The 24,538-nt window shown below is 36.7% G+C and overlaps 1 protein-coding gene across 1 annotated transcript in view; it reads right to left on the bottom strand.

Annotated features, from left to right (window-relative positions):
* Positions 1 to 24,538, bottom strand: part of ARMC4 (armadillo repeat containing 4) — a 185,329-nt gene that overhangs the window by 105,830 nt on the left and 54,961 nt on the right. Inside the window, exons 13-16 of the mRNA XM_030798068.1 lie at positions 20,962 to 21,204; positions 20,379 to 20,489; positions 17,164 to 17,318; positions 15,456 to 15,698 (exon numbers count right to left, since the gene is read on the bottom strand). Of these exons, the coding sequence (XP_030653928.1) occupies positions 15,456 to 15,698; positions 17,164 to 17,318; positions 20,379 to 20,489; positions 20,962 to 21,204 (752 nt within the window). The remainder of the gene's footprint in view (positions 1 to 15,455; positions 15,699 to 17,163; positions 17,319 to 20,378; positions 20,490 to 20,961; positions 21,205 to 24,538) is intronic.

The raw sequence follows: 24,538 nt of genomic DNA, 5'->3' as shown, positions 1-24,538 counted from the left end.
TTTGCACTCATTTGATTGTAACAGAGGTCTTGGCCTGCTTAATAAAGCACACACAAAAAAGAAATAACAGACATAAGGATTGTGGGGGGAAGTGAACTGTCATTATTTGCAGATTATGTATTTCTACATGTAGAAAACCCTATGGTATCTACAAAAAAAAAATTGGAAAAAATAAAGTTAGCAAGTTTGCCAGCATACATAAAGGTATATTTGAATATACAAAGATATATTCAAAAATTAATTATGTATCCATTACTTGTAAAAAAAACTGGAAAAAATTAAAAATAATTATCAATCACAAAACCACAAATAAGTAGATAACTAGAAAAAGTATAATGCAAAATGTGCAATGCTCTACATTGCAACTACAAGGTATTGCTGAGAGAAATGAAAGACCCAAATAAATGGCAATATATACCTCATTAATGGATTGGCAGTCTCAATATCATTAAGATTTCCATTTTCCTTAAATTAGTTCAGAAATAGACCCATTCATTTACAGTCAGTTGAATTTCAACTGAGATACCAAATTAATCAAATGAAAAATAGTGTTTTTAATAAATGGTACTGGGATAAATGGATACTGAATGAAACAATTAATTTTGACCCCCCCTTTCAGGCCATACTTAAAAACTAGTTTGATCATAGGCAGGACAGAATCCCATGAACCTTAAAGGGCAACTGAAAAATTGACCTTCCTCATATTAAAGGTTTCTGCTCAAAAGGAAGTCTTAATGCTTACTGGAGAAAAATTACTCCATGATACATATATCTAATAATGCATATGTATTCGAAATATGTAATAGACTTCAACAAAAGCAAAACAATCCAATTAAAAATGGGCAAAAGACTTTAACAGGCCACAAAACAATATATACAAATTGGTAATAAAGATACGGAAAGTTACTCAATACCATTAGTTATCGGAAAAATGAAAATGAAATCTACAATGACATACCATTTCATCCTATTACAATGACTCAATTTTTTAAAGAAGACTGACAACACTAAGTATTGGCACTGGTAGGAGTGTAAAATCATACAATCACTTTTGTGTACTATTTGGAAGTTTCTAGTAAAGTTAAACACATACTCTGTGATGATTCAGAAATTCCAATGCAAGAATATGCAATACTAATCTATAGTAATGGAAATAAAAAAGTGGTTGCTTAGAGTGGGCATGAAAATTGGTTGAAACACAATGTGAGTAAACTTTCCTGGATGAAGGACGTATTTTATAATTACTTTTGCCTGCTGGTTGTATGGCTGTATACAATTATGAAAACTCACTAAACTAAACAATTAAGTGTAAAAATAACCCATAATTTAGAACAAAACGTCAGACAAAACACTCGATGCTTTCATTCAGACACACTCCAAATAGAAACAAAACTAGGCTATAGTTTATAGGGATGAATTCTCAAGTATAAAATTATGAAAAAGAAGCAAGGTCCTAATTACCATAAAAGGCAAAAAAAGGAGACATCCCCAGAGTAAAGAGAGGTGGCACTGAGTGGGCTGTGAGGACGGGCAGCCAGGGGGTTTATAATAATGACCATATTCTATTTCTTGACTTGGATGGCAGTTACATCAGTGTTTCCCTTCCAATAATTTACTCATGTGTTAATTTTCATTATGCACTTTCCTTTATGTACATTTTACAAATTAAAACATTTTTAAAGGCTATTTTATTGTGAACACACATATACACATATGCGCTCTCACAGTAAATAGTACTGAGAAGCCCATTATTTCAGCTATTAATATGAGTGCATATCACAACTGGCTGGATGAGATACAGAATGTGGAAAAATAAAACCCACATAATCCTCAAATTTAAAAATCCCTAGAGCCTGTTTTAAAATGAGAAAACCAAGATTCGGAAGATTAAGTGATTCACGTAATTACTCTCCATTTGACAATTTTGTATCTCAGTTAAATCTACGTGTTTTAAAAGTATGCAGATGAAAAACAAAAATGAAAATGTGAGAGGAAAGAAAAATGTTCTTGTTGATACAAACATGTAAAACACATATTCTATTTTATGTTTTGCATAAACCCTGAAAGGTCACGAAGACTGGTTCTGTGGCAAAAGACATATCTGGGCAGCCACAGAGAGATTAAATCTCTTCTGTATACAAACAAGCATAGCTTTACTTTTTTTCTCCTTTTTACAAAGAACAAATAAACCCAATGTAAAAACTGAAAAAAAAAAACTATGTAAATGCAACATAATTATGTTTAAACCACAGAAGAGAGGAAATTTAGAGTTACAGATTCCATGGTAAGTTTTAATTCTATCCTTATGTATGTGAAAGAGTCTTTCATTACAAGATCACATAACACTGGGCCATGTAACAATCAGTCCAACAAATGTTTACTTTACAACGTGTGGAAGGAAAATATTTTGTAAGAGAAATTGTAGGAAATTAGTATATTATTTATGTAAATTGTTAGGTAACATTTCTTAAGAGTCCTGGGCACTTACAAAATATTAATAGAAATACCTGTTCCTTAATTTCCTTGATCTAAAGAACATGAAATTTGGAGGATCGCTTAAGCCCAGGAGTTTAAGCCTGCAGTGACCCCTCATCATGCCACTGTGCTTTAGCCTGGATGACAGAGTGAGACCCCACCTCCAACGAAAAAAAAAAGAACATGAAATTTAACTCTTTCACAGGCAGGCACTTAACTTACGTTGAAAGCTAACCTTTAAATTTTAAGGATATTTTGAAGTAATGGAAAATTTAGACCATTAGACTTTTAGTATGTTTTGAATCATGTATGCCAGGTAATTCGTATAAAAGAACAGTAAAGACTGAATAACTCATGAAAATCCATGAATTCAAATAATTTAAAAAAAAAATCCTTATCAGTCTTAGAGTTTGCTGGGATTCCTGACAACTCATATACCTATATGTATATATAAATGGATGTTTTTTAAAAAAGGAGGAATAAATTATTTATCCTTATTTGTATGAGTTATATTTCAGGTTAACAAACAGCAACCAATTCTGAGACAAACCTAGCAAAATTATTAGATTACAAAGATAAAAATCCCCAGTCCAAAAAAAAATCAAGTAATTTACAAACGCAAAATAATTAGACAAGCATCAGACTTTTCAAAAAAATGTTATGAAGCAAGGCAACAGAGCAGTTTTTGTTGTTGTTGTTGTTGTTGTTGTTGTTGTTTTTGTAATTTAATGAAAGAACTTGGGAATCAAGAACTTTAGGCCGGGCGCCTTGGCTCATGCCTGTAATCCCAGTACTTTGGGAGGCCAAGGAGGGTGGATAGCCTGAGCTCAGGGGTTCGAGACCCACGTGGGCAACATGGTGAAACCTTGTCTCTATAAAAACTACAAAAATTAGCCGGGCATGGTGGGATGTGCCTGTAGTCCCACGTACTTGGTATGCTGAGGTGTGAGGATCACTTGAGTCCAGAAGGTCAAGGTTGCAGTGCCACTGCATTCCAACCTGGGTGACAGAGTGAAACTCTGCCTCAAAAAAAAAAAAAAAAAGAAAGAAAAAAGAAAAAAAGAAAAGAAAACAACAACAGTAAAAATAAAAGAACTTTATATCTAGCAAGGCTGTCCACTGAGTATTTTTAGAAAGTTTTAACATGTAAGAATTTAGGGAATTCTGCACCCATGAGCCCTTTTTAAAGATTCTCCTAGAGGATGGGCTCCAAACTAAGACTACAGAACTTAAGCTAATTGAATCACATATGCATAGATTATATAAGCAAATATATATGTAACTGTTGAACTAAGTTTAAAACAAAGGCATGGTCAATGGTGGAATAATAATGTTTGAATGTTATATATAACGAAACAGAAATAATGCACTTTAAAAATGGGAGGAAAAGGAAGGGAGAAAAAGAAAAATAGAATGATTCTATTGATTACCATACAGGCAACAGATGAGAATTAAAAGAAACCAATACAAACTGAGAAACTAAATACTGAATGGGCTGGGCACAGTGGTTCACGCCTGTAATCCCAGCACTTTGGAAGGCTGAGGTGGGTGGATCATTTGAGGTCAGGAGTTCAAGACCAGCCTGGTCAACATGTTGAAACCCTGTCTCTACTAAAAATACAAAAATTAGCTAGGCGTAGCGATGCATGCCTGTAATCCCAGCTACTACGATGGAGGAGGCAGGAGAATCATTTGAACCCAGGAAGCAGAGGTTGCAGTGAGCCAACGTTGCACCACTGCACTCCAGCCTGGGCAACAAAGTGAGACTCTGTCCCAAAAAACAAAAACAAAATAAAACAAAAACAAACAAACAAAAAACAAAAAAAACTAAATAGTGAATGATTAAATAAGAAGGAGGATGAGGACACTGGAAAAATTTATAGGTACAAAGGTAACCACTAGAACAAAAATGCAAACCTTTCTAAAGAACAACAAATTAAAGAGCAAGCAATAACAAATTAAAGAACAAAGACTGCAAATCTTATAGCAAAATATAATTATAAAAAATTATGACATTGTTGAAACTAAACATTATTCATATCAATGAATGTGACTGTGTTTAACTCATTAAAACAAAAACTATGTTTAATTGACTCACAAAACAAGACCCAATTTATATACTGCATGCAAGGGCACATCCAAAACAACATGATTCAGAAAGACTAAAAAGGGGTAGATCAAGATATATCAAGCAAATGGAAACAATAAGAAAGCAAGGATAAATATTCTGTTATCAGACAAAGTAGAAATCAAGCCAAAACACATTAAACTTGACAAAGAACAGCACTTGAAATATCAAAAGTCATAATTTATAACCATTAGAAACATTTATGCACCAAATAATACAGCACCTACTATAGAAGATGTAAGAAGATTTAGATAAAAGTGCACTAATAATAAGAGAATTTTATACAGCAGTTATAGCATAAAACAGATCAAGTTCACACAAAATAGTAAGATAGAAGACATAAGTAACATAAAGTAGATCTGGGGAATACACATCAAACTCTATACTCTGTTGATAAAGAATCCCAAGCACTGGCAGGGTACGGTGGCTCACACCTGTAATCTCAGTGCTTTGAGAAGCCAAGGGGGGAGAATCACTTGAGGACAGGAGTTCAAGACCAGCCTGGACAACAGAGCAAGACCACATCTCTACAAAAAATTTTTGAAATTAGCTGGATGTGGTGGCACATACCTGTAGTCCTAGCTACTTGGGAGGCTGAGGTGGTAGGATTGCTTGAGTCCAGGAATCCAAGGCTGCAGTAAGCTATGATTGCACCACTGCATTCCAGGCGACAGACAGAGACCCTGTCTAATAGAAAGAAAGAAGGAAGGAAGGAAGGAAGGAAGGAAGGAAGGAAGGAAGGGAAGGAGGGAGGGAGGGAGGGAGGAGGAGGGAAGGAAGGAAGGAAGGAAGGGAAGGAAGGAAGGGAAGGAAGGAAGGAAGGAAGGAAGGAAGGAAGGAAGGAAGGGAGAAAAAAGAAATAGAATCCCAGTACCCATAAAATGCTCACAATAATTCATCTTCTGTTAAGTCATAAAGAAAGCATCAATAAGCTTCATTAACAGTTGAAATAAAAAAGTCAACATACTCTGATCAAAATGTAGTATGAGAAATATCTAACAAAAGCAAAAAGTAAAATTCTTTGTGTAGTTAAAAAAAATTTTAAAGAAAAAATTCTCATTAATTCTATTAAGCAATTGGGCTAATGGGAATACAAAGTGAAATTAGGATACTTCTAAAAATGATGATAATGAAAGTACTATACATCAAAATTACAGGTTACATTTAAAGCAATGTCAAAGGAAAATTCATAACATAAGCAACTTTTATTATTTTTAAAAAGAATTAAAATAATTAGAAAAATAGCTACAATATAAACCAAAAGAGACCAAAATGAATAAAGATAAAAGCAGAAATTTATGTGGGAGAAAATAAAAGAACAGTACATCCAGTTAATAAAAAACTTTCAGAAACAAAAATCAAAATAGAGAAACCATACTAGCTAACTTGATAGGGAGGAAAAAAAAAAAGAAGAAAGCTCACATATACAAAAATTTAAAATGACAAGGAAAAAAATAACCATTGAACCAGGCAAAATTTAAACATCATTAAGAGATTAGTTTGCAGGCCACTATTCAAATAAATTTGAAAGTTTAAAGGAAATTGAACATTTCCTAATAAAATGCAGATTTCCAAAATTGAGCTCAGTAGAATAAAAAGCATAAATAGACCACTTTACATAGAAGAACTAGAGAAAGCTATTAAATAATTTTTTAAAAAACAGTAGGTCCATATAATTGCACAGGAGACTTCTACCAAACCTTCAAAGACCAGGTAGTCCCATTGCTCAATAAACTATTTCAGAGTATTGAAAATGAAAAAAAAATCCCGATTCCTCTTGTGAAGCAAGTATAACATTGATAACTAGATTTGATAAAGAGCCAGAAAAAAAACAGAAAAAAGAAAAACTACAGACCAATATCACTCATGAATATTATTACAAAAATGCTAAATATTAGCTAACAGAGTCCTGTATCACATTAAGAAAATCACTATATATCACATTACAAAATCACTATGACTAAGTGAGACTTATTCCAGGAATGCAAGGTTAGTTCAATGTTTGAAAATGCATTAATAATTCCCTATATTAATAGGAATAAGAAAAAAATCATAATGAAACATACAGAGCACAGTCCCCACAAATGCTCAGAAAGCCTTTGACAAAATTCAATATCCAATCCTAATAAAAACACTTTTAAAAAAAATTATTTTTGAGGCAAGGTCTCACTCTGTCATCCAGGCTGGAGTACAGTGATGCAGTCATGGCTTACTACAGCCTCAAACTCCTGGTCTCAAATAATCCTCCCACCTCAACCTCCTGAGAGGCTGGAATTACAGGTGCACGCTACCATGCTCAACTAATTTTTAAAGTTTTTGTAGAGACAGGGCCTCATTATGTTTTCCAGGCTGGTCTCAAACTCCTGGCCTCAAGTGATCCTCCTGCCTTGGCCTTCCAAAGTGCTGGGATTACAGGCATGAGCCACTACAATGGCAAAAAACACTTTAAACATAGAAATTGAGAGATTATTTTAATATGATAAAATATATACACTTTAAACCTAAGGTTATTCTTTTACTTCATAGAGAGACACTAGAGGCATCCCCACTAAAATTATGAACAAGACAAAGAGGATCCCTATCTCCATTACTATTCAAGAAGGAACTAGGGAATTAGCTAATGAAATTAGAGGAGATAATCAATTTAAAGAATAAGAATTTTAAAGGAGTAACATTTGGGATGCTGAGACAAGAGAACTGCTTGAGCCGGGGATGCAAGGGTTGCAGTGAGCCAAGATGGTGCCACTGCACTCCAACCTGGGTGACAGAGTGAGACTCCAACTAAAAAAAAAAAAGGAACACTTTCTCTAACCCTAGAGCAGAGGTGAGCAAATTTTTCTGTAAAGAGCTAGATATTATTTTAGTCTTTAGTCTTTGTGGGCCATCCAATCTCTGCCACAGCTATTCAACTCTGCAACTATGGTACAAATGCAGCCAAAGGCAATATATAAATTAATGATGGTAACTAAGTTCTAATAAAACTTTATTTATAAAAGTAAGATTTGGCCCATAAACCATAGTTTATCAAACATTGTCTTTGAGAATTAACAATAAAAGGAACTCAACCAATAAGAGAATTCTGTAAAGTGGCAAGATATAGAATTACCATACAGAATTCAATGGAGCTCATTAAAAACAACCAATCAGTCTGAGGACATGATGACAGAGGGGGAAAAAAAAAAACATTTCCACAATCCACAAAGAGGACAAAATAATTATAAATTAACTGGACAAAAATAAACAAAATTCATGTGATGAAACCTTTAAAACACACTTCAAAGTCAAAAATCTGGACTAGAATAATGGAAGGTTTCTGAAATGCACGACTATGTAAGATGTTAAGGTTAAGGGAAGCTGAGTAAAGGGCATGGGAATTCTGTGTTCTGTGTTGTCTCTCTGCTTTTGCAACTTTTCCACAAGTCCAATGCTATTTCAAAGTAAAATTCAGCAGAAAATTTTTTACAAAGAAAGCAAAGATCCTGAGGTGTGGAAAAATAAATCATAGATATTTCTGAAGTTTTTAACCTCAATTTTTTAGTTGTTTGACATTTTATAATATTTTATCAGAAAATTATGTTCCCCAAAACACAAATGTTAATGGTTTTTTGCAATGTTGTTGTGATTTTATATACTTGAAGGCCAAATTATCTCCAGATGAATTTTGTAAGTATCAAATAGACATTACTTGATACTTACTAAACAAGAAATGAAAATTCAGCACACAAAAATCTACTTTTTCATAAACTTAATGTGTCAGGATACCTATTGTCCCATTTTAGATCTGGTGGTGGGGCATAAGGCATAATTAGTATGAAATAATTTATACTGAGTTTTTAAAAGAAGTAGTCTGGAATACTGGAAAAAGTAAATAGAGTTTTACAAAATCATTGGTTTCATAAAAATCACTTTTACTTCAGTAGCCAAACTTTTAATATTAAGATGATATTTCTTATTCCTACTGAGAAATATATAAAGGAAGAGAGTTGCTATGAATTCTACTCCACAAAGTTAATAAAACTGTGCTAAGGGTTTATATGTTTATGCTGATATGTGACCCAAGTTTTTACCATAGCCACAGCCAAATCACTAAAACATAAAACTGCTAGTCATTAAAACAAGTTCCTAACCCGTGAATTATAGAAGATTTACATAGGAGAGAGGGATTTGTCATTTCCTTACCATGTAAGACTTAAAGCGCAAAGATGCAGTAGGTCCTATAAATCTAGCAATAATAGCCATGCCTGAAACATAATGCAAAGAGTAATGCTGTTCTGATTCTTATCAAAGTTAAAATACTGTTTTCTGAAACTTACTGTATTTATAAAAACACATGTGGGATGCCTATGTTCACAGGTACAAAAGGATTCACTAACTTTGTTGTTGCACAAAAAAGGGAAGTTTAGTCCTTATCTTACAAGGTCTTGCTATAGAATTTGACATGTTTGACCTCTTTACCTCCTTTAAACACTCTCTTGCCTGTTTTTTCTATAACTCACTCTTCTAGTTCCCCTTACAACTCTCTGGCTGATGCCTCTGTTTCTTTACAGAGACTTTTTCTTCATTCTCATAACGATTGAGTTCATGCTCCTTAAATGATTGAGTTCAATAAGCTTCTGTTTTTGTCTTTCTCTTTTTGCTCTGTTTCTCTTCCTCACAACCTCTTACATATATCCATGACATAAGTTACCAAATATTCATAATATTATACACCCAACCCACCCCTCTAATCTAACTAAGCTTTAGACATGAATACCCAATTGACTAGTTGTCATCAACACTTGGGTGTCCCATAGGAACCTCAATGTCTCTACACAACCATAACTGAACCCACCATTCATTCATTATACAAGAAGCATTTGTCAGGTGCCTACCCTGATCATGGTCCTGGGTTAGGCATTGGAGGTATAATAATGAACATATTGACTTTGTCTCTCCTCTCACGAAGTTCACTCTTTCTTCAACCATCTTCTACCAGTAAGTGGTACCAATATCCATATAGTTACCCAAGCCAGCAAACCGAACATCATCTATGACTCCTCCCTCTCTTTGTAACTCATGTTCAATCATTCACTTGGTCGCATCCATTCTCTTCCATCATAGGTCTTTATTCAACCTATCAATTTCTCTATTTTTATTACATTATGTTTTATAGGGTTAGTTTAAGCCACCTTCACCTCTCACCTATGATGATCCCCTAACAAGGTTTCCTGTCTCTATTAATGCTAAAAACCTTCAATGATTCTCAACTGACCTCAAAACAAAATCCAAATTAGCATGACACACAAAGGCCTGAATTATTTATGGCCTGTTCACATATCTATGACATGCCCTCAAAGCTCCTTTACTGCAGGTGAGAGTTTAATGGGAATTATTTGCCATTTAAGGCCCTTTGTTTCAATTTATGGCAAATTAAATAACATGTCTTGATATAAGAGAAACATAATCAAGAGGCAAAATCATCTTATACAGATGAATATACATACTATGCAATCTGACTTTCATTTTCTAGTTATGTATTATCTTTTAAAATTTCTATTAATTGAACCTATTGCTACCTCAACAATACTAGTCTACATTTACACACAGCACTTATTGTATGTCAGTCACTTTACATATATAAATTCACTTAATCATCTCAACAACCCAATGACATAGGTACCATACTATCCCCATTTTATGTATATGGTGACCAAGACACTGAGTCATTTACAATTTGCCAAAGGAAAAATAGTTGGTGAATGATGCGACTGGTATTGCAGGCAGTGGTTCCAGAATCCATATGTTTAGCCATTATACACTACACGTATGAACAAAATGGGATTGTACAAGGTGTTAAGAAATTTGATTTTGTAAAGGTGACATATATTTATCATGTAGACTGTACAGAAAAATACAAAGCATTAACAAATGACCCCAAAATCCTACCATACTGTAATAACAATCATTAGCTGCTAATGTAAATTATTCTGGATATCTCTTTATGTCTTTAGGTAGATAGAAGGATTGATGGAAAGATAAGGCAGATAGATAAAACAGATGAATAGATGAGAGATGATTGATAGTTAAAATAATGTTTTGTACCATGTCTATTGACTTTTTATGTGAAAGACGATAAAATTTCCATACTTACACATCTGCCCTGAGATGACTTTGTTTTGATTTTTGTCAGTTGTATTATTAAATTATAATTATCCATTTCTATAATATAGAGATGACTCTCCCTAATGATGATTCTTTCATTGTTTTGTCTTAGCTTAATATTTAAATGAACTCAAAAGGTTTCCACTGGTATCTTTTAGCCATAGTTTTACTATTTTAAAGTACTTTGAGTAATTTCTTGGTTGACTGGGATTTTGTCATCAAGTAGTTTTTGCAGGGAGAGCTAGAGAGTACTACATTCACTAATCCTGTATGCTTAAGAATATGTTATTGCCTTCACATGTGAAGGATAACTTGGCTAATATGAAATTCTCAGGCAATGTTTTTTCTCTCTCAGGATGTTTTAATCAATGGCTTGTGTCATTAAAAGAAGATGCAGAGAAGTTTAAAGCCAATGGTTTGCTTCTTTTGCCTGGATGTACTCATTTTTTTCCTTCTGAAATGCAAGTAATTTTATCAGCATATGTGTTGCTGTTGGTTTTTTGTGTTAATATTACTAAGATCTTTTGGGGTCTTTTTGAGATAAAGACTCACAGCAAAGTTTTCTTCTGTTGTATCTTTACTTAAGATCATATTCCATTGGTTCCAACCTCTTCTTGAGGAATACCAATTACGTTTATGTTGGCTCTCCTTGGGTTCCATATTTATCCATTTTTCTATTAACATTATATATATTTTTATTTTTTATTTCCTATACATCACATTCCTGGCTGTGTTTTTAGTTGTGTTTATTATATTTCTTTTACTCCTATCCAGGCTTTTTGTTCAATGATTTTTCTGTTTCTTTTCTGAGCTCTGACTACTTGCTTTTAAAACTACTTAGGCTGCCTTATAAAATCTTTTGCAAAACTTTCTATGATTTTGACCAGGCATGGTGGCTCACATCTGTAATCCTAAGTACTTTGGAAGTTTGACACAGGAGAACTCCTTGAGGACAGGAGCTTAAAAGCCTGTCTTTACAAAAAAATTTTTTGAAAACAAGTAGCACACCTGTAGTCCTAGCTACTTGGGAGGCTGAGGGAGGAGGATTGCTTGAGCCCAAGCATTCGAGGCTGCAGTGAACAGTGATGGCACCATTGCACTCCAGGCTGGGTGACAGAGTGAGCACTTGTCTCTGAAAAACAGAAACAGGCTGAGGCAGGAGAATGGCGTGAACCCGGGAGGCGGAGCTTGCAGTGAGCCCAGATCACGCCACTGCACTCCAGCCTAGGCGACAGAGCCAGACTCCACCTCAAAAAAAAAAAAAAAAAGCAAACAAAAACTTTATATAATTTTTTGATTCTCTTATTAAGAAACAATATACTGTTTTAACAGCCTTGTGACTGTAAGGAAGTTATTTGAATTTATCTGTTTGCTTTTGTGATGGAATCACCTCAAATACAATCACACAACAACCTGCAATCCCTTTCACACTGAGAACACATTGTCATTCAGTTTTGAGCATTCAAACAGTCAATCTGGTTTACTCTAAATCTATAAAAGTTTACAGTTTCTTTTTGTGTTATAATCTGGCAATCATTGTCTCTAACACCCTTTTCACTCCGAAATGTCTCCAGTAATCCCCCTTGGCTGGAAGGCTGTTGTAGACAAAACAAAATGACATGTCCATATGACTTTTCCCAAGGCTCCACTTCTGATGCCTCACAATGCAAAACTGGGTCTCTGATGGCAAAGTCTTCACTTCTTCCAAGACCCATTCACTTCCCCTAATCTCTGCTCTTTAAAAAAAAAAAAAAAAAAAAGGTTGACTATGCTTCGAATGACCATGACACTTATTTGGGGGGAAATCTTGAGATCTGAAGAGGCATGTGTTAAAAGTCAACATATTACATATGGGTCAATAATTCATAGCATTTTGCAGGTGCATTTTACATTTTAAAATTTGGAGTTGTGGCCATTCCCCTGTTTGGATGAATATAACTTTTTCTCTACTTTTGCTCTCTTTTTGTAGGTTTCATGCCATTAACCGGAAGTCAAGCCACTCCTAAGACTCCACAAACTAGTTTTGTGCATTACTAATAAATGTTTACTGCCTTCTCATCATCTACTTTACTATTTTAAAATTATCACTTCACTTGTCTGTCTCCCCAGCTCAATCAGGTCCTTCAGGCTTGTTTTTATCAATGATTTTTTTTTCATTTCCATTTTACTGTTTCAAAACTTGGTAGGTTCTTTGAGATTCAGAATATGAAAAGAATATAGCTGTTTTCTCTGGCCTTTTCTTCAATGGATACAGCTGAAAAGTCAATAAATCTAATACTTGCTTAAAATAGTTATATTAATGAGAAATTAAAGACTCATTTCGAAAAGTAATGCAATGATAACATTTAGAAGGAATTTCAAGGTGGCAACTAGATAACCTGGTAATGACTTACACAGAAATCATTAAAGCTGAGATACAGAATAGAAGTAGAGGCTTTTCAAGAGTAAGTTCTAATCTATAATAAATACAATTCAATGCAGACACTCTTCAACTCACAATGGGGTTATGTCCCAATAAACCCATCATAAGTCGAAAATATCATAAATCAAAAGTGCATTCAATATACCTAACCTACTGAACATCATAGCTTAGACTAGCCCACCTTAAATATGCTCAGAACATTATTTAATAGATGTGTTTAATGCAAAGGACTAAATAAGGAGCTGGGTATGGTGGCTCACACCTGTAATCTCAGTACTTTGGGAGGCTGAGGCAGAAGGACTGCTTGAGACCAGGAGTTCAAGACTAACTTTGGCAACATGGCAAGACCCCCAACTCCACAAAAAAATTTAAAGAATTAGACGGCATGGTGATGTAGTCCCAGCTACTAAGGAAGCTAAGACGGGAGGATTGCTTGAGCCCATGAGTTTGAAGTTGCAGTAAGCTATGATTGCATCACTGCATTTCAGCCTGGGTGACAGCCTGAGTCCTTGTCTCTAAAAAACAAACTAAACAAAACAAATAAGAATGTAACTCCAGACAACTGATATTTGCAAATAAAAGATGAAAGCAGAGAAGTTACATGGGGCCACAAGACAAAATGCTTCGAATAGCAAGTTAAGCACCTTAGCATTAAAATGGTTTTTAGCATTGAGAAGTCACTCAAGGTTTTGTGGGCCAAGAAAACAACATTATCAGATATGCAGTTTAGGAAAGTAAATTTCAATGTTGTTCAGGACCAAACTGAAAAGGGAAGAGGAGACTAGAGGTGATGCCAAATAGGACTCATTTCAATAGTCCAGGTAAAAGATGACAGAGCCCAATTGAGAGCAGAGAGGAGGAAAAGGATTCAAAGAACGTCAGAGGTAGTTGGTGGCCAAGTAGATTTGGGTAGACAAAAAATAAAGAGGAACAAAAGATCAAAAGAAATACATGCAGCCATTTCTGGCAAGTGTTTATAAGATTCTAATGAACAGCAAAGCATGTTTCAAAAATATAAATACATTAGAAAATGGTTTTATAAGCCCAGCCAGTATGCTTCCCTTAAAGTAATCACGTATGCAACTTGTGTTCCTTAGTGTCTGAAACACTGGAGACTAAGATTCCAATAACCAAATGCAAAAGGAGTTATGGAGGTGTTAGTACTTGTGTATAAGATACATGGTTAGACGAAGCCCCCGATAGGATTTGGCTGTGTCCCCACCCAAATCTTATCCTGAATTCCCACGTTGTTGTGGGAGATACCCGGTGGGAGTTAACTGAATCATGGGGGCAGGTCTTTCCCATGCTGTCCTCGTGATAGTGAGTAAGTCTCATGAGATCTGATGGTTTTAAAAAGCAGTTTCCCTGCACAAGCTCTCTTCTCTCTTCCCTGCCACCATGTAAGATATGACTTACTCCTCCTTGCCTTCCACCATGATTATGAGGCCTCCCAGCCATGTGGAACTGTGAGTGAATTAAACCTCTTTCCTTTATAATTACCCAGTTTCGGGTATGTCTTTATCAGCAGCATGAAAATGGACTAATACGCTTACCTCCCCACACTTCCTGTTGGTTCTGTTTCTCTGGAAAGCCCTAATACAACAGCTTTAATTCACCCAGGTTCCTCCTTTGTTGGAGTAAAGATACATATCTTTATAGGATATAAGGATATATGTCTTTATGCATATATGAATATATACATATCTTTTAATATATGAATATATATCTCTATATAGAGATATATCTTTATATATGGATATATCTCTCTATATGTATATTGTATCTTTTTGTTCTATTGTTCTTAAATTGCCTTTTCTTCCTAATTAGACAATAAGGAGCAACATCATTACTTAAAATTCTTGTCTCTTCCCCTCATCAGTTCACAGTTCTTGCCAGGTGCTCAAAATACATTTGCTGAATAGGTGAGAAACAAGCAGGCTACTATGAGAATGTACCTGACACTCTCTAGGAGCCTAGTTAGATAGATGTGTAATACTTCCCTAGGAGACAGAGAAAAGTTTTGCTGATTGAATAAAGGTTTCCACATGGGAAATTGATTACTGTGTATTGTAAATCCTCCCAATATGCCCAACTTAGCCCTCCATCTCATATAAGGTAATATTTTGGCTCTGTAACTCATGATTTGGTAAACTTGTGATTATTTATATTACACACTGTATTTTTTCATCATTTGTACACATCAATTCTAAGTGATGACACTATTCTGTGACCTCCCAAGTGTTTTCCCTAACACTTATATAAAATCTTTCCATCTCCAGGGCCACTTACGTCATACTTTCAGGTTCTACTGCACAAGCACCAACTGCTTTTGTAACATTCACAAGAAGAGCTTGGTTTATTCCAACAAGGAGGTTCACAAGTGGTTGAATGCCACCACATTTCCGGACAATGACTCGGTTTTCATGTTCTTGGCAGCATTCTCCCAAGGCCCCAACCACATTCACAAGTACTTCTTCAGGCTGATCTGTTAAAAGTCCCACCAAGGTTTCAATGGCTTTGTATTCCCGAAACCTAAGTTCATCATAAGAAAGAGGAGAATTGGTTTTTGTATAAGGTTAGCTAAAAATTACCAAATGTTCATTCAATCCTTACAACAACCCAATGATGCAGATATTACTTAATCCCCATTACTGGATGGTTAATCTGAAGCTTGGTAAATAGTAGAGCTGATGTCTACACCCAGCCATCTGCTCCAGACCTGTGCCCTTAATCACCATGCAGTACAGCCTCTAAGAAAACCACAGCTTCTTCTAAAACTGAGGGTCCAAGATTCCACTCTACTAGGGTTTTTCTTCCCCCTATCTTCCAGAGACTACTTTACCTGAATGAAGTCTTCTAAATGTTTCATAAAAATAAATTATATGTTATATATTTTTTGTTTTCAAATGCATCAAACATGGCTCTATTGTACCTATTTGGGTTTAATAGGTTTCTTGAAATGAGTCGTAGCTTATGCTACTTGGATAAAAAAAAAAAAAGTCACTCTCAGGTATCTTCTATATTAACCACTAATACATTTTAGCAACTCTCTTGTCATAAAATTTCACTCTGATATATATGTATATGTGTATGTGTGCATATATATATACACACACATATGTATGCATATATAGATACAAATACACACACATACACACACACACCAAAAGGAAGCAAGCTACATAAAGGTAAATATTTGAAAATTACTAGTTTCTATACAGAACATTTTCCCTTTCAAATAAATTTCAGCTGTATTTAAGTACCATGATGCAGCTGAGTTTTTAACTAAGATAAAAGTTCCATTAGCCGAGGTTACTTTTAATCTAGCCATGACTTCACTATGACTTATTATGTAAACTTATTTTGTGTTAAATGGTCGGGATGTGAATCTCTTGTTGAAGGAAATAATCAGATGGAGTCAAGGAGAAGCTGCCTCAGAATACCCATCATTGAGATTGCAATCTCTCAAAAATAGGAAGAGAGAGATTTGAAAATTAAAATAAATCAAATGGTCATAAAGTTTACAAATACTTTAAAATCAAATCTGATGAAATCATGTTTGAAAATGACCACTCTTTAAAGAGTAACTGGTTAGTTGACATTTAGCTGATTCATCTTGTTTATCTTTAGAAAAGGAAAAAGAATAAAATCACTTCCATCTCTAAAGATTCCATGGGAAATCCACCCACTCACCTTGATAGGTCCCCACAGAAAATATCAAAGATATTTCTAATTCAAATGGCTGCCCATATGCAAAATAGAGAGATCATGTCAGCAAGCCTCTTAGTGCCACTGAGGCATAGAAAAAGTCATTGCCAGGTGGTGGGCAATTTCTATTCTTTTCTATTCTAAGAATCCCTTCATTGGGCTAACTTCACCCAGAATGTACATCTACGACTAACATTAGAATTGACTCCCTACTAGAACGGCATTAAATGACAAGAAGGTGTTTCAGAAGCCATATCTTCATTTCAGAATACTGAGCGCCTTCTCTTACTTGGTCACATTCTCTTTGCTGATGGAACATTTCCATATTGCCCCCGTGACAGCGGCTAACCGCTCTTTATTGTCAGTGTTATTGAGTAGACTGGCCAAGGGCTTAAGTCCTCCGTGCAGCCTAACGAGGTCCCGGGTTTCCTTATCTTCAGCACACTGCACGAAAAGTCAAACAGAGGCTGTCAGTCATCAAGGAATATCAAGCTTTCGATGATTGCTAAAAAGGCTGCCATTTTAGTAGCTATGAAACTTCTTTCTAGAGAGATCATTTTCTAAAGATGCCTCCAAGTAAAATATAATTCATCTTTCTACTAGTAGCTTTCTGACAGCATGTCTCTCTCCTTATGTGGCTTTGGGAATGGATAGCAGTTTCTACGTACTCGGCAATTCTCCCAAGCCAGTTTTGAGATAGCCTGGGCATCTCCTGAGGCGAAGGTCACTGAAAAACCTACAACTCCACTAGCAAGGAATGGAGGATTTCTGCAGTGATGCAACTCAGAGTCTTGGGAAAACATAGTAGAGAAGACAGATGAGTGACAGGGATTTGGTCAGCTCTTCAATGGCCCCTGAAATCTAGAGACAAATATTTTTTCTTTCTTTCTTTTTTTTTTTGAGACAGAGTCTTGCTCTGTCGCCCAAGCTGGAGTGCAGTGGCATGATCTCAACTCGCTGCAACCTCCACCTCCTGGGTTCAGGTGATTAGAGACGAAGAATTTCTCCAATCAAGTTTCTATGCCCAGAGCAGTAGGTGATATCAATAGTACCTGACATTTTACTCAAATATGCTTATCCATGTTTGTGTCATCCTTTGAAATAAATATTTACTGCACAGATGGTCTCAACTGATCATTCTTCCCGGGCTCTAGAGCCAACAGATGATACAGTTAGCAGAGACTTGGCTATTACTCCAAGCGCACAGTTGTTTTTTGATGCCATGTGATACAGATATGTGTCATGTATCACCCATGGAGGCCACTAGAAGAAATCCTCATCACAATGCACCATACAGGCGCCTGCCATGTTTATCTTCTGCATGTGATTTTCAATTCTGGATTACAGGCACCTTCTAAAAATTAATCCCTATTTCTAATCAACCCAATGGTTACTCCGATGAGGCATATATACAAATATATACAAGTCAGGGCTATATACGATTGTTATGGGCCAAATTGTGTCCCCTCAAAATTCATATATAGAGGTTTTTTGTTTTTTGTTTTTTAGATCTAGTTGCTCTCTGTTGCCCAGGCTGGAGTACAGTGGCACAATCTCATCTCACTGCAACCTCTACCTCCTGGGTTCAAGCAATTCTTGTGCCTCTACCTCTGGAGTAGCTGGGATTACACCACCACACCTGGCTAATTGTTTTTGTATTTTTAGTAGAGATGGGGTTCCACCATGTTGGCCAGGCTGGTCTTGAACTCCTGACCTCAGGTTATCCACACACCTTGGCCTCCCAAAATGCTGAGATTATAGGCTTGAGCCAACATGCCTGGCCCATATATTGAAATCTTAATTCCCAGTACCTCAGAATGTGACTGTATTTGGAGAGAGAGTTTTTAAAGAGATCATGAAGGCTAAATGGCCTCTTCAAAATTACTTGGGTAGGCCCTGCTCCAATAGGACTGCTATCCAAGGGGAGAAAATGACACTGGCATACACTAAGGAAAGACGGGTGGGAGGACACAGGGAAAAGGCAGCCATCTACAAGCTGAGGAGAGAAGCCTCAGAAGAAACTAACTTTGGTCTGAAACTTCTAGCCTCCAGGGCTGCAAGGAAATAAATTTCGGCTGTTCAAGCCACCCAGTCTGCGGTATTTTGTTATGGCAGCCCTCCCTCACAACCTAATACAATCCTCTACTGAAATGACTCCCTTGTATCTGTATCTTTTTTTTTTTTTTTTTTTTTTTTTGAGACAGAGTCTCACTGTCTCAGGCTGGAGTCCAGTGGCACGATCTCGGCTCACTGCAACCTCCACCTCCCGGGTTCAAGTGATTCTCCTGCCTCAGCCTCCTGGGCAACTGGGATTACAGGCACATGCAACCACGCCCAGCTATTTTTTGTATTTTTAATAGAGACGGGGTTTCACAATGTTGGCCAGGCTGGTCTTGAACCCCGACCTCAAATGATTCGCCCATCTCAGCCTCCCAAAGTGCTGGGAATACGGGGACTGCAGGGCCGCATACAGCCCCTTGTATCTTTTTGGCATACTCTCTTGATTCTGCACATCTTAAGTGCATTCCTCTAGCAAATCTACTCTGATTAGGTAGAAGCAGACATGCACAGTAACCAGCCATCCACTACTTTGTCAAGGCCATTTTTTTCTCCCTTTACCATTCTGATCTGTTTTCTGGTACACTATGAAATGTATCATACACAAAAAGTTAGTGTAGATTACAATAAGTAAACCGTAAAAAGATAAAACAGGAACACACACACACACCACACACACACACACACATTCCTCTGGCTAGTCTTGGTAGGAGATAAATGCCCCAAGATTATTTGAACAGGACATATTAAAAGCAATATAGAAGCACCATGTACTTATTTATCTATCTTACACTAAGTACGTTATTTTAGGAGACAAAGATGCATAAGTGTCTTCTAGAAACAAATAGTCCCAGATGTCAAAGCAGGTTTCTCTGACTTATACAAGTTGTCTGTCATTACCACAGGACAATGGTTCTTAGACCTAACTGTCTATGAAAATCCAATGGGGTACTTGTTAAAAATGCAGGCTGGGCACGGTGACTCATGCCTGTAATCCCAGCACTTTGGGTGGCTGAGGAGGGAGAATCACTTGAAGCCAGGGGTTTGAGACCAGCCTGGGCAACATAGCGAGACCACAGTCTCACAAAAAATAAAAATAACCCCATCTCTACTAAAAATACAAAAACAATTAGCCCTACATATTCCAAGCATGGTGGTAAACACCTGAAGTGCCAGCTACTTGGGAGGCAGAGATGGGAGGACCACTTCAGCCCAGGAGATTGAAGTGACAGTGAGCTATGATTGTGCCATTCCCCTCCAGCCTGGGCAACAGAGCAAGATCCTATCTCTAAAACAAAAATTAAATTAAAACTTAAAAATATCAAATAAATAAATAAAATGCAGATTCCTGAGTCCCATTCTCACAGAAGGAAACCAAATGTTTAGAAAACTACCTTAAACTACGTGAGAAAGAACGCCAACAACCGCTGGGAGAGTTCATCGCACCTGGTAAATGGCCATGGCGCAGTGCTCCTGCAGCTGCTCGTTCTCACTATTTAGGTTCTTGACAAGGTTTTCAATGATCCTTTCTGCTTTGATTGCAGCCCGGTAGTTTTCCTAGGAATAAAAACCTACATATTTATGTGTCTAAGGCATGAATATAAGTAACTGTTTACATTTGTTAATAAACATGCTGAACAAACTTTCTTAGGAAATAATCACCATAGTCCAAGCTTAACATATCCCTACATCAATAAGAGAATCAACTGAATTAATATATATATATGTGTGTGTGTATACATATACATATTTTGTGTGTAGATATATGTCAGCATATATATGTGTGATAAATATATAAATGTCGGTATATATGTGTGATATATATATATACACATATATATGTATATATATATATATCACAGGTACTGATTTAATTAACGCCCTATCAGTTGGATCTTCTCTTTCTCATAGAATGCTGACTTCTTGAAAAAGAAAGTGTCCTTGAGCCATCATGATAACCTTAGAAACAACTTTTGGACAAAAGAAAGTCAGGTTGAGAAGGCAAGGGAAGCAGAACTGGCATGAGTACCTCTGATGCACACTCTTGCAATGTCCCCACCACTGGAATTAGCATGTTTTCATGAGAAGTCTTCAGCAGCCGAGCCAACAGAGGAATGCCCCCGGCTTTGCGGATGGCTTCTTTATTCGTATGACTCTGACTGCAGCTCCACAGGGCCAGTGCCCCACAGCAAGCCACTTCCACGTCTCTGGCCTCATACAGACTCGATTGGGCAGGTTTTGTGGAATCATGTGCACAGTCTAGTAGAGCAACCTACAATAATAGATAAATCCAATGTTCGTGGAAACCTTAAAAAGAACGTTTAAGGCATTCTTCAATAGCTACAAGGTTGCTTACCAAGCTCACCTCCGTCAAAAGCAAAAAAAAATCACTTTTCATACTCCATAGCAGCCAGGGAAAGCAAAGAAACAAAACCCTACAAAAAACCTTCCTCCAGATTTGGGAGCTTATACATTTCCTTCCTACAAGAAATGTAAGCCCACCAAGATAGTATTTTCTCAACATGGCTCTAATATTTACATCAATCATGTTTGTAAACCATATCCTCAGCCCAAACATCTCAGAAAACTGGCTTCCCTAAAACCATTAGCACTTTCTAAGGAGAACTGAATGGACTATACACTCTTAAAGCCACAAAACCTGTCCAGGAACACTGGCTCATGCCTGTAATCCCAACACTTTAGGAGCTCGAGGTGGGAGGATCAATTGAGGCCAAGAATTAGAGACCAGCCTGAACAACATAGCAAGATCCTGTTTCCACCGAAAAAAAAAGAAAAAAAAGCTGGATGTGGTGGTGCATGCCTGTAGTCCCAGCTACTCAGGAGGCTGAGGTGGGAGGATTGTTTGGGCCCAGGAGTTCAAGTCTGCAGTGAGTTATGATCGGACCACTGCACTCCAGCCTGGGCAACAAAGCAAGAGCCTGCCCCGCCAACCAAAAAAAAAAAAAAAAAAAAAACAAAAAACCATGAGATCTCTTTGGAGGACATAGACTACCTCATGTGCTACCAAAACCAACCAAACCAAACAGCACAACTGCCAGCATCCAGTTTTTTTCTTTGCAATAACTAAAGTCACTGAAGATCTTAAGGGAAAGGCAATTTACTATAAGGATTAAGCAGTATGTCAGGTTGCCCCATGGAGGAAGGGAAGCCAGACCTCCCTAGAGCTGCAATTGGCTGTCAGCCATCCTTGCAGGCTCACTGTCTCTATCTGGGGCTTGGGAGCCATCATCTATGCATGTCTACTCCATTCTTCTGTCCCTGAAGGTCAACTTCCACAGATACTGCCCGTAACCACCAATCTCAAATTTATAAGGGAATAATAGCCTAGGCTAGGTAGAGTCTTTCAATCCCAATTCCAAGTTCCTGGGAGAGAGATCCAGTGGGACTGGCTTGAGTCAGGTGGACACTCCCGGTCTAATTAGTTATGGCCCCAGGAAAGATGGGGATGGGGGTATGGAGGCTTCCAGGTACTGACTGCAGGTGGGATAGCAACGTGGGAAAAATTCTAAGACCGTGGGATCGAACACAGATGCACAACAATAAATGATGCAGTACAGAAGTGCTCAGAAAGCCCATAGCATTTGTGACTGTTTTGGAACTGCACGTGGTGGTTAGGAGGTGCTCCTCACAATCTTTGCCTTGCAAAAATTTATTCCTTGATTTAACCCACTGCCACTATGACCAGCACTACTGACTGATTCACCAAAAATTGGTTAAATAATTGTCTTATTTGTTTTGATGAATCTTTCTTAAATGTATGTATAGGTCACAGTCATTTCAATTCTTAATGCTGGTAGTGTTGGGGTCTTCATTTAGAAGTCTAGTGATATTTTTGTGACCAGAAAAACGCCATAGGAACTTAATTCTTGTTTATATCAGTTAGTTTATAGGAAAACTGGTTTTGTTACATGTTGTTTTGCTTAAAGTCACAACTTTTGTGAACCTGTTGATGACATTGAATGAAGACTTACTGTACTAGGTTCCCAAATGTGATGCATAAAACATACTTTATGTTAAATTATCCACTCGTATAATTTAATGGCAGTAGTGTCAGTAGACAGTCACATCAACCTACCAAATTGTTTCATTATTTAAGCAGAATAATGATAATCATAGTAATAATTAAATTTTTTGTAACATTTTAATGAAAATTTTCAAACAGAAAAGCTTAAAGGATTGTACAATGATTGCACACAAACCTCCCTACATCCACTACCTGGAGTCTCTAATTAACATTCTGCCACATTCGTTTTATTACATATTTCACCATCTATTCATCCATCTATCCAGCCATAAGTCTATCTCATGTTTGAAACAAATACATTTATAGTGCTTTACAGATGACAAGTGAAAACACAGAATATCTTTTGGAAAATTTCTGAACACATTTTTCAGTGTACCTATTTACATTAAAATCCATATTTATCCAACAGGTATTTATTAACCCTTCATATGGGTAAAGTACTGGGCTAAGTGCTGTGAAAGACACTAGGATGAATAAGGCCTGTCACTTAAAGTGCAGAAGTAGAAACAATACAGTAAGATAACAGCTCTGGGTGAGACACAAGATCTATTGATCCTTGCTAAGAAGGTGAAAACATGTTGACTTTTTAAAGATCTTTCCTAAGGATGGCAAAGGTGGTCAGCAGGGTTCTGGTATTTTTCTTTTGATGCCAGCTATTCAGAAAATTATTTTTTCTGATTATAAAAGCAAGACTTAGACAAAGAAGACAAATTGGCAAATGTAGAAATGCAGGCAGAAAAATCAGTCAATTCAGAGAAAACTCCTGAGAGTAATTTGTGTGTTTATTTCTAGTGTTTTTTTTTTTTAAGATGGTAGGTACATCTTTAAAAACTGGGATCATAGATAACAGATTTTAATCCTGTCATGATTTTATACAATATTAAATATTATACATTTTATTCCTTGCTATTAAATATACTTTTCAGGCTGGGTGCGGTGGTTCACACCTATAATCCCAGCACTTTGGGAGGCCAAGGCGGGCAGATAGCTTGAGCTCAGGAGTTCAAGACAAGCCTGACCAATATAGTGAAACTCCGTCTCTGCTAAAAATATAAAAATTGGCCGGGCTTGATGGTGGGCACCTGTAGTCTCAGCTACTTGGGAGGCTGAGACAGGAAAATTGCTTGAACGCTTGAACCCCGTAGGCGGAGGTTGCAGTGAGCCAAGATCGTGCCACTGCACTCCAGCATGAGCCACAGAAGTGAGACTCGGTCTCAAAAAAAAAAAAAAAAGCATCATAGATGTCAACAGCTTTTAAGTTGTAAAGTTTTTGATATTTTAAAGTTTTCAGCATTCCACCGAGCAGCAGGTCTCACTCTTACCTCTCCTGCATGTATACTTGGATGCATTCCTACCAATGTACAAAAGGTGGTGACAGTTACATCTGCTTTAAAACTGCCCTATTTCTTCGAAAAATGAGTTTGAAGATGTTTTTGTTTTGGACACTCGCTAATATAAATATGCAAAAATAATTCTTAAGGACAAGCGATACAGACAGAACGCTCCCAGAACATGCTCTCATGGCTATGGAATGTCCAGCGTGGCCAGAAAGGACAGCAAG

Source organism: Nomascus leucogenys, chromosome 18 (genome assembly GCF_006542625.1).
Source record: "Nomascus leucogenys isolate Asia chromosome 18, Asia_NLE_v1, whole genome shotgun sequence".
NCBI classification, from domain to species: Eukaryota; Metazoa; Chordata; class Mammalia; order Primates; family Hylobatidae; genus Nomascus; species Nomascus leucogenys.
The sequence above is the reverse complement of the archived record's forward strand: the minus strand, read 5'-3'. Positions and strand labels throughout refer to the sequence as shown.